Source organism: Aotus nancymaae, unplaced genomic scaffold (genome assembly GCF_030222135.1).
Source record: "Aotus nancymaae isolate 86718 unplaced genomic scaffold, 86718_ANA_hifiasm-v0.15.2.pri h1tg000015l_0, whole genome shotgun sequence".
Taxonomy (NCBI): domain Eukaryota; kingdom Metazoa; phylum Chordata; class Mammalia; order Primates; family Aotidae; genus Aotus; species Aotus nancymaae.
In genome coordinates, this window is record NW_026988426.1 from 10,046,457 (window position 1) to 10,062,701 (window position 16,245).

The 16,245-nt window shown below is 46.9% G+C and overlaps 1 protein-coding gene across 3 annotated transcripts in view; it reads right to left on the minus strand.

Moving 5' to 3' along the window:
* The window catches only part of CCNJL (cyclin J like), a 64,407-nt gene that overhangs the window by 25,874 nt on the left and 22,288 nt on the right, over positions 1-16,245 (minus strand). Inside the window, exons 2-3 of one of the 3 annotated variants that reach the window (XM_012461065.2) lie at positions 4,565-4,778; positions 505-627 (exon numbers count right to left, since the gene is read on the minus strand). In XM_012461065.2, the coding sequence (XP_012316488.2) occupies positions 505-627; positions 4,565-4,778 (337 nt within the window). Of the gene's footprint in view, positions 1-504; positions 628-4,564; positions 4,779-10,662; positions 10,783-16,245 lie in introns of all 3 variants that reach the window. The other 2 variants (XM_064376501.1, XM_012461061.2) reach the window with 2 other exon arrangements.

Sequence of the window (16,245 nt, forward strand, 5' to 3'; positions counted from 1 at the left end):
CCCTGTCTCTACTAAAAATATAAAAATTAGCCAGGTGTGGTGGCAGGTGCCTGTAATCTCACCTATTCGGGAGGCTGAGGCAGGAGAATCACTTGAACCTGGGAGACAGAGGTTGCAGTGAGCTGAGATCACACCACTACCCTCTAGCCTGGGCAACAGAACAAGGCTCCATCTCAAAAAAAGAAAAAAGAAACCAACGCTCAAATAAAACTGGTACCTGAATGTTTACTGCAGCACTGTTCACAATACTAAAAGGCAAAAATAACCTAAACATCCATCAACAGATGACAGGATAAACACACTCTGGGATATACAATGGAATATTATTCAGTCATAAAAAGAAATGAAGGCTAGGTGCAGTGACTCACACCTGTAATTCCAGCACTTTGCAGGGCCAAGTCGGGTGGATCACCTGAGGTCAGGAGTTCGAGGCTAACCTGGCCAACATGGTGAAACCCCATCTCTACTAAGGATACAAAATTAGCTGGGCATAGTGGCGCATACCTGTAATCTCAGCTACTTGGGAGGCTGAAGCAGGAGAATTGCTTGAACCCGGGAGGCAGAGGTTGCAGTGAGCAGAGATCATGCCATTGCACTGTAGCCTCGGTGATAAGAGTGAAACTCCATCTAGGCCAGGCGCAGTGGCTCACGCCTGTAATTCCAGCACTTTGAGAGGCCAAGGTGGGCAGATTAAGAGGTCAGGAGATAGAAACCATCCTGGCCTAGGTGAAACGTTGTCTCTATTAAAAAAAAAAAAAAAAAAAGAGCAAAACTCCATCTCAAAGAAAAAAAAAAGGAAGAAAAAGAAATGAAGTACTGATAATGTGCTGCAACATGGATGAGGCTTCAAAATTTTGTATGAAGCGAACGATGCTAGACACAAATGGTCACATATTGTATGATCCCTTTTATATAAAAGAGCCAGAATAGACACATCCATACAGACAGTAAGCAGATTCACGGCTGCCAGAGCTGAGGGTAGGAAGAAAAGGGAAGTGACTGCTTAATGGGTACAAAGGTTCCTTTTAAGGTGATAAAAATGTCCTGCAAGTAGATAGAGTGTGCAGGTACTAAATACCAGTCGACTGTATACTTTAAAATGGTTAAAATATTGAATTTTATGTTGTGGCATGAATTTTATCTCTTTTTTTATCCTTTTGTGAGATAGGGCTTTCCTCTGTCACCCAGGCTGGAGTGCAGTGGCATGAGTGATTTCGGCTCACTGCAACCTCCACTTCCTGGGCTCAAGCAGTTCTCCAGCCTCAGCCTCCCATGTAGCTGGGACTACAGGCACAAGCCACCAACACCCAGCTAATTTTTGTATTTTTTTTTTTTAGTAGAGACGGGGTTTCTCCATATTGGCCAGGCTGGTCTCAAACTCCTGGCCTCAAGGATCTGTCCACCTCAGCCTCCCAAAGTGCTGGGATTACAGACGTGAGACACTGCATCTGGTTGTATTTTATCTCAATTAAAAAAAACCACACAACCCCATACTAGAAGTTGGGTGAGTTACGTGGCCTCTCTGAACCTATAAAAGGGGCAGTGACTGCAAAGGCTGGTTGTGAGGATCCATGTGATGTGTATAAAGTGCCTGGCATGGGGTCCAGCATGTAGAAAGAGAACAGCAAGGAAGGAAGCCACAGTTGCTGCGATGCTGATGATCCGGGGACATTGCCAAGGCCAACTCACCTGGAAGTCGTGGGGTTTCCATGTTGTCAGATTATTCTTTTAATTAAACAATAGGAACAACAAAAAGACATTGCGGGAGGGGTGCTGTATATATGAAAGATTAAAGAAGAAGGTGGCTCAACTACGTTTACAGCAGAGTGATCTCTATACTGTATTTATAGTACAGTTCTATCCTGTGTTAAGGTGGTAGACGCAAACAATGAACTCTGAGGGAGAGAAGGTGTCTTTGCCAAGAGTCCGCTGTGGAATGACGGAAAGCTCTCGCTTGTTCTGCCTCCTCCTGCGGCCTGCAGACATGGGCTCTTCGCTGAGCCCTGTTTTATGGAGCGGAAAGGGCTGTGGGTAGATGAGAAGATCCCATCCCTGCTTCCTATCTTTTTTTTTTTGAGACAAAGTTTTGCTCTTGTCGCCCAGTCTGGAGTGCAGTGGCACCATCTCAGCACACTGCAGCCTCTGCCTCCTGGGTTCAAGCAATTCTCCTGCCTCCGCCTCCCAAGTACCTGGGATTACAGCACCCACCACCAGGCCCGGTTAATTTTTGTATTTTTATAGAGATGGGGTTTCATCATCTTGGCCAGGCTGATCTTGAACTCCTACCTCAGGTGATCCACCTGCCTCCACCTCCCAAAGTGTTGGGATAACAAGCATGAGCCACAGTGCCTATCTGAAAGCAGATTTAAAAACCTAAGATTGACAAGTCGGGGGGAGGCAAGGACCCCAGCTCTTCTTATCTCAGAATAATTTGGTGACAAATTAGCAGATCTCCAAACTTCCTGAGGCAAGGTGACCCCCCTCACTGTGGCCCACAATGGCCTGGGGAGAGGGGAGGAGGGAAGAATAGGATTTCAGGCTGTCATGGAAACTTTTCTTCCCTCTGGTCTCTGGAGCATATGGCAGGTGTCCTGAAAAATCCGTTCCTGCTGCCCTGGGGCTGTGCTGCCCTCAGACATGTGGGTGGGGGCGTCTGCCTCTCAGTCTGAAATGCCCCCTTTGCGCAGCAGCACAAAGGAGTCTCCAGTGTGTGCCTCACGTCCCAGCTCCCCAGACAGACAATCGGGGAGGGCTTCCAAGGCCCCATGGAAATATAAGTCCCCTGCCCCCAGCAGCCCTCGATGCAGCCCACAGGTCATAGACAGCAGCAGCAGCCAAAGGCCATGGTATGGATTTCTTCTGTGCTGCTTGAAATACAAGGCCCAGCATGCCTTCCACTGATGGAGATGTCTCCCAAGCCCCACAGATGAAAGGGAGCTGCATGTTGATTTGGGATGCTGAGACAGACTGGACACCCGGCAAGACTGGCTCCCATGTGTAACAAGGGAATCCAGTCAGCCCAAGGTAGAGAAAAATCACCAAATGTGGGTCTGTGAGCCCAAAGCAGCCACTGGGATCACAAACATGCGGGTAGAAGGTGCCAGCGTGGAAAATGAGATGGAATTCTGAAAACTCTAAATCTGTGCTTCTGGAACTGGGTGACTGTGCCCACGGGGTTTATGGGAGCCTGCCAAAAGCAGACAACGCCACAGAAGAAAGTGGGTGCCACAGTCCTGCAGCACCAAGCAGGATGAAGGATGGCAGGGTTGGGAGGGGAAATGCATAATGAAATAGGACAGAAACAGGTCTCAGAGGTGGATGTAAAATCTGACTGTCAAGAATACAATACCATGTCAAAGAAATGTTCTAATTGAACCTGGCCACTTTGGGCCTGAGGCCTCTGGGGCAATCCATTCCTCTGCATTAAGGGAAACCTAGAGAAGTGTAGAGGCCTGGCTCTCAAGAAACCCTTAGCTCCATTAGTTTCATTGATTCCACAAATTGTTTTTGAGGTCTTATTATGTGCCAAGCTCATTTCCATCCCTGTAACTTGCTATCCATGGGGGGCGGTGGTTGTTAATTCAAAGCACACCACACTGAGGGTGTGTATACTCGGGAGACCTCACCTGCTGAGGGCAGTGAGGGAAGGTTTTCACAGGGATGTAGAGCCCGAGTGATGTTTAACCAGAACCAGGTGGGCAGCAGGAGGGAGCGAGAAGTGATTCAGGTAGAGGAAACAGCAGGTGCAAGGCTCTATGACAAGAGGGGGCCTGGCCAGTGTGGCTGGAACCCAGGAAGTGATGAGGAGAAAGGCACAGGTCAAAGAGGCAGGAACTCGAGGGTTGGTGTTTATCCTAAGACTGCCGGTAAACCATGGGGTGATGTTAAGTGGCAGGGTGGCATGGCAGAACTATGTTTTAAGATCATCCAAGTAGCAGTGAATTAATACAGTAATCCCTATCAAGGCAGACAGACAGATGGTCAAAGCTATGCTGTGTTTTAAGTGAGGCCTCTTTGGAAGGTGCAAACCCCAAGAGGGCTGTGCCCAGGCCTGGTGACCACACAATAGGTCCTGCTTAGGTCCAAATCAAGCTGTCACATTTCAAAACACCTCTAAGAACAGTGGTTGCTAGGGTTCCCCTCCCAGTCCATTCAGATCACCCATACTGAAAGCAGGAGACAGGAGGTTAAGGGCACAGACTCTGGCATCACACAGTTCTGGGCTCAAATCTTGTCTGCCATATACTATCTCGGCAGCCCCAAACCAGCTTCTTCACCTCTCTGTGCCTCTGTAAAGTGAGGTATACTAAGAGTATCTGTCTCCTAGGGCCACTGTGTGGATTAATTGAGACAAGCTGCTAACATCCTTATTACTTGGTCTGGTACATTACAGATGCTAAAAAAATGTTGCATCTAAAAATGCTGATGCTAAAAAGTGTTTGGTGAAGGATAAACACAGAAGATGTGCAAAGGTTGTTGAGATGTAAAGTGATTTGGAATCAGCCAGGCGCACTGACGTGAGGAGACCGCACAAGTGCGGAGGAAGATATAGGGTTTCGCTTACTTGCAAGTAGGAGGCAGGAGATGGCCACGGTGTAGAGCTGCTTGGAGGTGGTGACATTGTAGCGATCCATGAAGTGGTCCAGCAGGTAGACGGCCAGGTGCCGGGCTGCAGGGCAGAGCTGGCAGTGGCTGCTCAGTAGGGTCAGGATGTCCACGAAGAACCGGCGGCTCTTCAGGAGTGGGGAGTGGGCTCGGAAGGAGGGCAGCTTCAGTTCCTGGAGGACAGGCGGAGCGGAAGGGTGACGGTCAGGGCTGCCTCCCCAGAGTCTCGGTGGTTCCAGGAAATGGGACCTCAAGGCCTGCCTGCTGACTGAATGGGAGGCAATGATTCCCTCCATACCCTGATTAGTGTTCCTGCTAGTCCCAGGATGGCAGCCCCTCCTGGGCTATCTCCCATCTGCTTTCACTAAGCTCAGGCCCAAAAAATATCAGGGGCTTAGAGGATGAGAGAGGAAGCCAGTCATTCCTTTCCAGGGGAAAGGTTTGCTATTTGAGATACACAAGACCATAAAGGAATAAAGGCCTTGAGGTCAGAGGTCTAAGTCCAAATGCTCCCCTGTGTCCACCCAGGGTCTGATCTGAAGTAACACTTCGAAATTCTGGTTCCACTACACAGCCAACTTGTGTGACCCTGCTCACCTGCCATCACCTTTGTTTCCTCCTCAATAGCTGAAAACTATGTTTAAAATGTATGCAAATGCCTACCACACCTGTGACCACTCAGGGTCCACATCTAATTCTTTCTGAGAGCAGGATTACGAGGGATGGGTTTTTGAAAAAAATTAACCTAAAAATGTTGTTGAAATAATAGTACAAGGAACTCCCAAACACCCTTTACCTCAATTCCCTAATTTTTGACATTTGTCTTCTTTCTTTCTACATGCATATGCATTTCTTTCTAATAGTAAGTTCAGACATCATGATACTCCCCACGCCCCCGGGAGGCGGCTAGATGAGTTTTACTTCTACTTTGCAATTTATATACTGCCACATTACCTTAATTGATTTGCTGAACTCAAGAAAAACTAATAAAAGAAATATCAAACCAACAAAGATTTTTACAACATAAAAATGATCTTATATGCAGTATCTATCGTATTTACCATTAATCAAAGTAGATTAGACACTATTTGGGTTTTTTTTAGATTTTTTTTTTTTTTTTAGAGAGGGGTCTCCCCGTTACCCAGGCTGGAGTGCGGCGGTGCAATCGGAGCTCACAGAAGCCTTGAACTTCTGGGCTCAAGCAATCCTCCCACCTTGGCTTTCCAAGTAGCTAGTCTTACTGGCGTGCATCATAGCACCCAGCTAGTTGTTTTTGTATTTTTTTGTAGAGTCAGGGGTCTCATCGTGTTGCCTGGGCTGGTCTCGAACCCCTGGCCTCAAGCGATCCCTCCCACCTTGGCCTCCTAAAGGGCTGGGATTACAGGCCTGAGCCACCACTTCCAGCCTAGACATTACTTGTTTAGGAAATGTCTTTGTAACATTTTGCCAAAGAAGGAAACTAAAAAGAGTTAAAATTGAAGGAAAACAGGAAATAAGTTAACAGAAAAGGAATGTGAATACTCACTAATGGCAGGCTCACAGGGGGATGAGACTGAAACAAATTGGTGCCCTTCTTCTATACAACGCCTCCTGGGTTCAAGCAATTCTCTGCCTCAGCCTCTTGAGCAGCTGGGATTACAGGCATCCACCACCACACCTTGTTAATTTTTGTATTTTTAGTAGAGATGGGGTTTCACCATCTTGGCCAGGCTGGTCTTGAACTCCTGACCTCTTGATCCACCCACCTCGGTCTCCCAAAGTTCTGGGGTTACAGGCATGAGCCACTGCCCCTGGCCCTAATGCCTCTCTCTTAACCCTGGGCTTATTTAACCAGCAGCAGATCCAGGACTAGAAAGAGATATCCGCTCAATCATTCATTCCTTCAAGAGCTATTCATTCATTTATTCATTTCACTCAATAAGTACAGATACCTTCTCTACACTAGCCATTATTCTAGGCACTGGGGATACAATCTGGAATAAGTTAGATACAGACCTAAATATAAGACTTACAATTATAAAACTCTTTTTTTTTTCTGAGACGGAGTCTTGCTCTGTCACCCAAGCTGGAGTGCAATAGCATGATCTTGGCTCACTGCAACCTCCGCCTCCCGGGTTCAAGCAGTTCTCCTGCCTCAGGCTTACGAGTAGCTAGGACTACTGGCGCATGCCACAATGCCCAGCTAACTTTTGTATTTTTAGTGGAGACGGGGTTTCACCATGTTGCCCAAGATGGTTTCAATCTCTTGACCTTCTGATCTACCCGCCTTGGCCTCCCAAAGTGCTGAGATTACAGGTGTGAGCCACCACGCCTGCCTTCAATTATAAAACTCTTAGAAGAAAACAGGAGGACATCTTCATGACCTTAGATTAGGCAATGGTTTCTTAGATATGACACTAAAAGAAGAAGCAATCGAGGGAAAAATACATAAGTTGAATTTCAAAACTTAAAACATTTGCGATTCTAATTACACCATCTAGAAAATAAAAAGACAACCTGCAAAATGAAGGAAAATATTTGAAAATCATTATGTTAATAAAAGACTGTATCCAGAACATATAAAGAACTCTTATAGCTCAGCAATAAAAAGACAAACAATCCAATTTAAAAATGAGCAATGAACTGACCAACAAACATATGAAAAGTGTCCAACATTACTAATCATTAAGGAAATGCAAATTAAAACCTCGAAAAGATATTAACTCACACTCATTAGAATGGTTGTTGTAAAAAAAATCAATACAAAACTGAGCCGGGTGAGGTGGCTCACACATGTAATCCCAGCACTTTGGGAGGCTGAAGCGGGCAGATCACGAGGTCAGGAGATGGAGACCATCCTGGCCAACATGGTGAAACCCCATCTCTACTAAAAATACAAAAATTAGCCAGGTGTGGTGGCAGGTGCCTGTAGTCCCAGCTAATCAGGAGGCTGAGGCAGGAGAATCGCTTGAACCCAGGAGGTAGAGGTTGCAGTGAGCTGAGATTGTGCCACTGCACTCCAGCCTGGCGACAGAGCAAGCCTCCATCTCAAAAACAAAACAAAACAAAAACCAAAACTGAAAATATACAAGTGCTGGATAGGGCCAATTTGGGACCCTCATATACCACTGGTGGGAAAGTAAAATGGTGCAGACACTGTGGGAAACAGTGTGGCAACTCCTCAAAATTTTAGGGTTCTCACATGACCCAGCCAATCCAGTCTTTGGTATATACCTAAGAGAAATGAAAACATACGGCTGCACAAAAACTTGTATGTGAATACTCACATCAGCATTATTCATAACAGTTCTCAAGCAGAAACAACTCAAACGCTTATCAACTGATGAATGGATAAACAAAATGTAGTATATCCATACAACAGAATATTTTTTTTTAGATTTTTTTTTTTTTTTTTGAGACGGAGTTTCGCTCTTGTTACCCAGGCTGGAGTGCAATGGCGCGATCTCGGCTCACCGCAACCTCTGCCTCCTGGGTTCAGGCAATTCTCCTGCCTCAGCCTCCTGAGTAGCTGGGATTACAGGCACGCGCCACCATGCCCAGCTAATTTTTTGTATTAGTAGAGACGGGGTTTCACCATGTTGACCAGGATGGTCTCGATCTCTTGACCTCGTGATCCACCCGCCTCGGCCTCCCAAAGTGCTGGGATTACAGGCTTGAGCCACCGCACCCGGCCTAGATTTTTTTTTTTGAGATGGAATCTAGCTCTGTTGCCCAGGCTGGAGTGCAGTGGCACCATCTCGGTTCACTGTAACCTCCGCCTCCTGGGTTCAAGCAATTCCCCTGCCTCAGCCTCCCGAGTAGCTGGGATTATAGGTGCCCAGCACCACATCTGGCTAATTTTTGTATTTTTAGTAGAGATGGGGTTTCACTGTGTTGGCCAGACTGGTCTCGAACTCCTGACCTCATGATCCGCCTGCCTCGGCCTCCCAAAGTGTTGGGATTACAGGAGTGAGCCACCGCGCCCAGCCTCATACAACAGAATATTATACATGTTACAATAGGGATGAATCTTGAAAACATTATGTTAAGTGAAAAAAGCCGGTCATAAAAGGCCATGTATTACATAATTCCATTTATATGAAATGTCCAGAATAGGTAAATCCATACAAACAGAAAGCAGATGAGTGGTTGGCAGAGGTTAGGGGTAACAGTTAAAGAGAAGTAACTGCTAATAGGTATGGGGATTCTGTTTGGAGTTATAAAGCTGTTCTGTCTTTAGATAGCAGTGACGGTTGTACAGCTCTGTGAATACACAAACAACTAAACTGCACATTTTTATTAATTTGTGGGTGCATAGCAGGAGTATAGATCTGTGGGGTACATGAGACATTTTGATACAGGCATGTAATGTGAAATAATCACATCATGGAGAATGGGGTATCCATTCCCGCAAGCATTTATCATTTGTGTTACAAATAATCCAATTACACTCTTTTAGTTGTTTTGAAATGTACAATTAAGTTATTATTGATTATAGTCACCCTGTGTGTGATAAAATAATATGTCTTATTCATTCTTTCTATTTTTTTTTTTTTTGTTCCATTAACCATCCCCACCTCCTCGACAACCCCCACTACCTTTCCCAGCCTCTGGGAACCATCCTTCTACTCTCTATGTCCATGAGTTCAACTGTTTTGATTTTCAGATTCCACAAATAAGTGAGAACAAGCTGAGTTTGTCTTTCTATGCCTGGCTTATTTCACTTAACATAACGATCTCCAGTTCCATCCATGTTGCAAATGACAGGATCTCACTCTTTTTTATGGCTGAATAATACTCCACTGTGTATATGTACCACATTTTCTTTATCCATTCATCTGTTCACGGACACTTAGATTGCTTAATTGCATGTTAAAAAAGCTAAATTTTGGCTGGGTGCAGTGGCTCACATCTGTAATCCCAGCACTTTGGGAGGCTGAGGTGGGTGGATTGCTTGAGTTCAGGAGTTTGAGACTAGCCTGGACAACATGGCAAAACCCCATTTCTACAAAAAATTGAAAAATTAGCCTGGTGTGGTAGTGCATGCTTGTAGTCCCAGCTACTTGGGAGGCTGAGGTGCGAGGATCACTTGAGCTCAGGAGGCAGAGGTTGCAGTGACTTGAGATTGTGTCGCTGCACTCCAGTCTGGACGACAGAGCCAGACCCTGTCTAAAAAAAAAGGTGAATTTTATGATATATGAATTATTATATCTCAATAAAGCTGCTATAGAAAAAGTAAGACAGCCATATCACCCACAGTCATGGAGTCCACGGTCCAACAAGGGAGAGATGTGGTAATTCAGCAACAAGACAGTTGCAGAATTCCAAATTGTGATGTACGAACACTACAAAGGAAAGCCACAGATGCTCTGGGAGGCTCCACAGTCTCTGTAGGGAGGGAGGCCTGCCTCCTGCAAATGAGGCTTGAGCTGAGATTTCACACTGATTCCTTCTCCTCTGGCTTGATCCTCCGGAGAGCCCAGAGGTCAGGACTTAGCTATTTTCGCAGTCCTGGAGCTTTGCTCATGGAAGGTGCTCAAAGCTAATAAATTATTTCTTCTCCCTTATGTTTATATATGAAGAAATTCCATTTCAAAACATCCCCGAGTCCCTGAGCTTTATCTAACTAGCAAAGATCTGAATTAGAACACTTTCAAAGTATCCCTTTATTCAATTTTTTAAAAAATTGCTTGGGTTTACCAGAATTTTTTTTTTTTTTAAGTCATGGAGCTTGGCTGGGCATGGTGACTCACATCTGTAATCCCAGTACTTTGGGAAGCCGAGGCACGTGGATCACCTGAGGTCAGGAGTTCAAGACCAGCCTGGGCAACATGGTGAAACCCCCATATCTACTAAAAATATAAAAATTAGCTGGGCGTGATGGCATGCGTCTGTAATCTGAGCTATTCAGAAGGCTGAGGCAGGAGAATCACTTGAACCTGGTAGGTGGAGGTTGCAGTGAGCTAAGATTGCACCACTGCACTCCAGCTTGGATGACAGAGCACGACTCTGTCTCTAAATAAATAAATAAGTCATGGAGCTCTTTTAGCCCCAGCTTAACTTCTTTAAGGAAAAGACCTGATGTGCCTGTGTATTCTTCATCTTCATGGTTCGATGAATTTATGTGGCCACTGTAGAGTTCAAACTCCTTGAGGGCAGGTCTGGGTCTCCTTTACACATCACTGTTTCCTCAGCACCCTAGTGTGATGAAAGCAGGATTAGGTGCCCAGTAACTAACTGTTGAAGGAAAGAAGGGGTGGGAGGGAGGGAGAGGCAGTAAAGAAAGAAAGGAAAGAATTGCAGTGGTGGATACAGAAGGTCCTGGCCTACAGAGGGAAGTCATGACCAACTCTACAGAGAAGCAAGTCTGTGGGAACTTCAAAGAAGACTGAAGTTGAAGATTGAGCCAAGTTTTAAAATTTACCTGTTGAAGATGCAGGAAAGGTAAGAATCTCACTAGGAGAAACAGCAGCTGCAAAACCACGTAAGTGTCCTATCTGGGTAACAGCCAGCCAGGCAGGGTGTGCCTAGACACAGGCTGGAAATGTGAACAGGGGCCCGGTTTTTGTGCTCTGTTAAGAAAACTGCCTTGCCCTTCCCTGAGGGCAATACTAACTGAAGGGATTAGAGCAGGGCATTCACCCGATCTTAGCAGCCTTGCATAGAGATCTTTTGGACAGCTTCTTCCCAAGGTAAGGCTAAACGGTTGGTAGCGGCAGCCAGTGTGGGGCTCTGCAGCTTCCCTCAACAGTGCTCCCACCTTCCATCAGCCCTCACAAGCTTGCAGGCTACGTGGGTATTTCCTCTAAGCACAGGGCTCTAAGTTCAGGGTCATGACAAGAAGCAGCCACAGCCACAGATCCTTGATGTCTGGTAGGCTGCAGCTGCCGGAAATTAGCCTTAGCCAAGTGACCTTTGGCCAGGCCACGCTGCCTTCATCAGTGCAGTCCAAAGCCCCAAAACACAAGTCAGATAGGCAACGTCTTAACTTCCCTCCCCATTCAACTCGCCAAGCTCAAAGCCTTCTAGATTTTCCCTTGAGCCAAGCGAGAAGAGAGCTCAACGCAACATACAGAACGTCTTTCCTGTACATGTTCCTGGGAAAGGGTCCTTTACCTTGAACAGATTCTCAAAGAAAGACATTGGTGCATAAAAGAAAAAGTTATGGACCAGGTGCAGTGGCTCATGCCTGTAATTCCAGCACTGTGGGAGGCCAAGGCGGGCAGATCACTTGAGGCCAGGAGTTCAAGAGCAGCCTGGCCATCATGGCAAAACCCTGTCTCTACTAAAAATACAAAATTAGCTGGGTGTGGGGGTGCATACCTGTGGCATCAGTTACTTGGGAGGCTGAGGCATGAGAAGAGCTTGAACCCAGGAGGCAGAGATTGCAGTGGGCTGAAACTGTATCACTGCACTCCAGTCTGGGTGACAAGAGTCAGACGCAAAGAAAGAAAAAAAGAAAAGAGAGGAAAGGGAAAGGGAAGGAAAGGAAAGGAAAGAAAGAGAAAGAAAGTAAGTAGAGGAAGGAAGGAAGGAAGGCCGGTCACACTGTAATCCCAGCACTTTGGGAGGCTGAGATGGATGGATCACGAGGTCAGGAGTTCAAGACCAGCCTGGCTAAGATGGCGAAATCCCATCTCTATATGAAAAAAAAAGAAAGAAAAAAGAGAGAAAGAAGGGAAGGAAGGAAGGAAAAGTTATGGAAATTGGAATGTGCAGCAGTACATGTCAAGAAGGGGTTAGTAGGTACAGCATGCTGGAAGGGGCTAGTCTCAAGAGGACAGGATTTTGAAGCTAGAACGCCGGCTTCCTGGGATGCTCTCTCTCCCCAGTTCCTCAAATATTGATTTAAATGTCACTTCCTAAGAGGCCTTCTCCAACCTCTCTATCATTCCAAATCAGGTTCACCTTATTCTCTCTTTTAGTAATCTCCTGTTTGTGGCCAAAAATTTACTTGTTTATGTAGCTGGCACAGATGCAGGTGTTCAATAAATTTGTATTGAATAAAAAAGAATAAATACAGAGTCACTTCCTGTAACAACCACCTCACCTCCCGCCCCTGCACACTGGGGATTAGCTTGATACATACAGAGTGTGAAGTCAGGCGGTTCTGGGTTGGAATCTCAGTTCCACTCTTTATTAACCTTGGGCAAGTGAACTGACCCTCAGTGACCTTATCTGAGAAATGGGGGTCACACTGCTATAAATGTAGCATGTTTGGTGATAACAGCAGCTCAGCAAGCATAGTGGCCCTTCCCCTTCCCTCAAGCTGCGGAATCAAGTCTCAGGGTTGAGTTGATCTACCTCTGTCAAAGGCTTTTTGGGCTTTCAAAGACACCTGCTTCAAGAAACGTGCAATGAGGCTTTCTACCTTAGAGCTGAGGCGCCTCTGAGTGGAAGGACACCTGTCTATCAGTGTGTTCTCTGCAGAGCCCCCAAACTAAGTAGAAACAGCAGCTGTGAACCTCAGCTTGTTCCCCTCACTGGGGAAAGGGAGATTCTTTGGCATATAAATAACAACGTAGGGCTGGAGCATGCTTTTCCTGTGTCGTTTCAGAGTCCAGCTGATCACTTCGCTAACCCAATTAGGGGGTGCGGGGAAGGCATTCATAACAAGGGCTTTGCTCTAAGGGTCTGCATTCCTCCCCAGGCACTCTTGACCTAAGTCCACTCGCTCGCTTGCTTGCTCAAAGGCAGACTGCAGCAGCGCAGTGCAGGAAGCCAGCCCCTCTGCTGAGTGGCCTGGATTCCAGAAACAAAAGAGCAGCCCGCCCTAGGGCGGCTTCTAAAGCTGTCCTCAGATTAGGCTGGCACTTGGCAGACACTCAGCAATCAGGCAGACGCTGGGCGGACAGGAACTCAGCCAGGCAGGGTGACCTTCCTCTCGGCATGCCTGGCAGGGCCACAGGCAGCATGAGTGTGGGGAGCAGCAAGGCTGTGGGGAGGCTGGAGAAGAAGGGGGCTGAAGTGGGAGAGAAGGGAAGGGCAGAGGCTTCTTGATTACTCTCCCTTCCCAGATGTTGGTCCTTGATCACCTGAGTCAGGGAAGCCCATCTGCTGCAGGAGTATCTAGGGGTGAACAGGTGGAGGCGTGGACAGATGGCCATGGGGGAATTACGGGAACAAGAAATCCACCTTACAAAAACCCCTGCTTTTGTTATCACAGTTCTTCATTATTATCATTATTATTATTATTTGTAATATAATAGCTAGGGGCTAGAAAAAAACCTAGAAGATATACATCAATTTTTTTTTTTTTTTTGAGACGGAGTCTCGCTCTGTTGCCCAGGCTGGAGGGCAGTGTCACGATCACTGTAACCTCCACCTCCTCGGTTCAAGCAATTCTCCTGCCTTAGCCTCCTGGGTAGCAGGGATCACAGGTGTGCACCACCATGCCTGGCTAATTTTTGTATTTTTGGTACAGACAAGGTTTCACTATATTGGTCAGGCTGGTCTCAAACTCCTGACCTCAGGTGATCCACCCGCAATGGCCTCTCAAAGTGCTGGGATTACAGGTGTGAGCCACCGTGCCCAGCCTACATCAAAATACTAACAGTGGCTACGGAGGGGAGGTTGGGGTGGGCACTGAGATCTCGCATGATTTTCACAATCATGCTTTTCAACAGCCTGAATTTTTCAAAAATGTTCAATGCATAGCCATTTATTACTTCAGTTACTATGCTTTCAGTTTGGAAACAAACAAACAAAAAGACTAGATACCCACTGTATTAAGGCCCAGCTCAAAATTTATCCCCAAGGACTTCCTGGCCACCCCACATCATCCCTTCAACAAAATCAGCCCTGTCATAGTAACACCCCATGCCCTGTAAATATGTCACTTCATCTTCCTACAATGCAAAGCCCCTTCCAGAAGGAATTTTCCTTTTCACTAATTATACATTGTATGTTCACTGATGAATCTGAAGAAGTAGAAAAGAATAACCAACATCACTCATAATCCCTCACTTAGAGGGATTCAGAGAGAAGTACTATTAGGTTCTACCTGGATTCTTCAGAGGTTTCTCTCTGCAAATTCTCATAAAATGTCATCGCGTTCTACAACTGCTTCCCACTTCCCCCTCAGAGAGCATGGAAAACAATGTTTGCAATGGCTGCCTAGTTTTTCACAGTAAGGCTGAGCCACGATGTCATCAAAACTAGATTTTGAGCATGTGGCCTGTTTCTCTTCCTTCAGGTCCCTGTTCGGGCCGTTCCTCAGAGGCCATCCCTGACCTCCCTGCTACCCAGCAGCCACTGGACATTGAAGCATGTTTAGGAACCGTCCTCCCACCCCCTAGAGAAGGGGGTCTCCGTGAGGGAGGGAGCTACTTTTCTCTCCTGCTCTTGGTCGTACCCTCCGTCCCTGGCACACAGTAAGGGCTAACGAGTGGCTGCTGGCTGAGTGAACGGACGTCTGAATAAATGAAGTGTTTTGAGGAACCTTCCCTCTGCCTGTGACCCTCTACGCCCTCCCTTTCCCTCAGGGCTCCCTCACCTACCCTGGCTTCCTTCCCTAGGGTAACCCATGGTGGGGGTCACTGCCCCTCTCCAGTGGGAAATCCCCACTGTGACGTGTGAGCCAGCATTTCTGAGACCAGAGGAGCCATTCTGGGGGAAGGAGAGGTGGATGCCCCCCCACTTTTTTTTTTTTTTTTGAGACGGAGTTTCGCTCTTGTTACCCAGGCTGGAGTGCAATGGCGCGATCTCGGCTCACCGCAACCTCCGTCTACTGGGTTCAGGCAATTCTTCTGCCTCAGCCTCCTGAGTAGCTGGGATTACAGGCACGTGCCACCGTGCCCAGCTAATTTTGTTTGTATTTTTAGTAGAGACGGGGTTTCACCATGTTGACCAGGATGGTCTCGATCTCTTGACCTCGTGATCCACCCGCCTTGGCCTCCCAAAGTGCTGGGATTACAGGCATGAGCCACCGCGCCCGGCCCGGATGCCCCTTTAGAAACCACTCTCCTTGCTGCCCAAGAGTTTTGCCTTGGAGTTCTCAAGCAGAAAGAGGATTATCAGAGAGGGAACGTGCCCTGGGAAAGGCCAAGGACTCATGAATCACAGCCCACCTAAAACCCCAAACCAAGCTACACAGAGAGACAGAGAGGCAGCAGGGCTGCCTGGACAGGTCTGTGAAGATTCCAGGCATGTGCCTGGTCCTTGGCTACTCTTCCCAACCTGCCTCCCCAGGTGCTGACCTTGGCGGAGTGGCAAACACTTCCCATACCTGTGCTGGGCTTAGATGTGCCCAGGAGTGCAGGTGAGGCCAAGTGCAATGCAGTCACTCTAGACCCTGGGCCCACAGCCAGATGTGCAGGGCAGAGACTGCCCCCAAGAGACCCATACTGTCACCACTGCAGGAAAGGGGGGAGTGCGGGTGGAAAATTCAGCACGTGCTCTTCACACGCAGGCTCTGAAGGCATTTTGAGGCTAACCTCAGAGGGGTCAGAAGGTGACATGTACCGTGAAAGTTCCGCCAGGCACCTTGGTTTCTTACATTATGGGTGGAAGTCCTCAGTTTAACCTTTAGTGTCCTGCACTGTATTATTTTCTTCTAATTGCCTTGAGGTTTTACTTCTGATTATTAATCCACTCTTCCTTCAGATCTCAGCTTGAAAGTCACTTCTTCTTCTTCTTCTTTTTTTTTTTTGAGATGGAGTC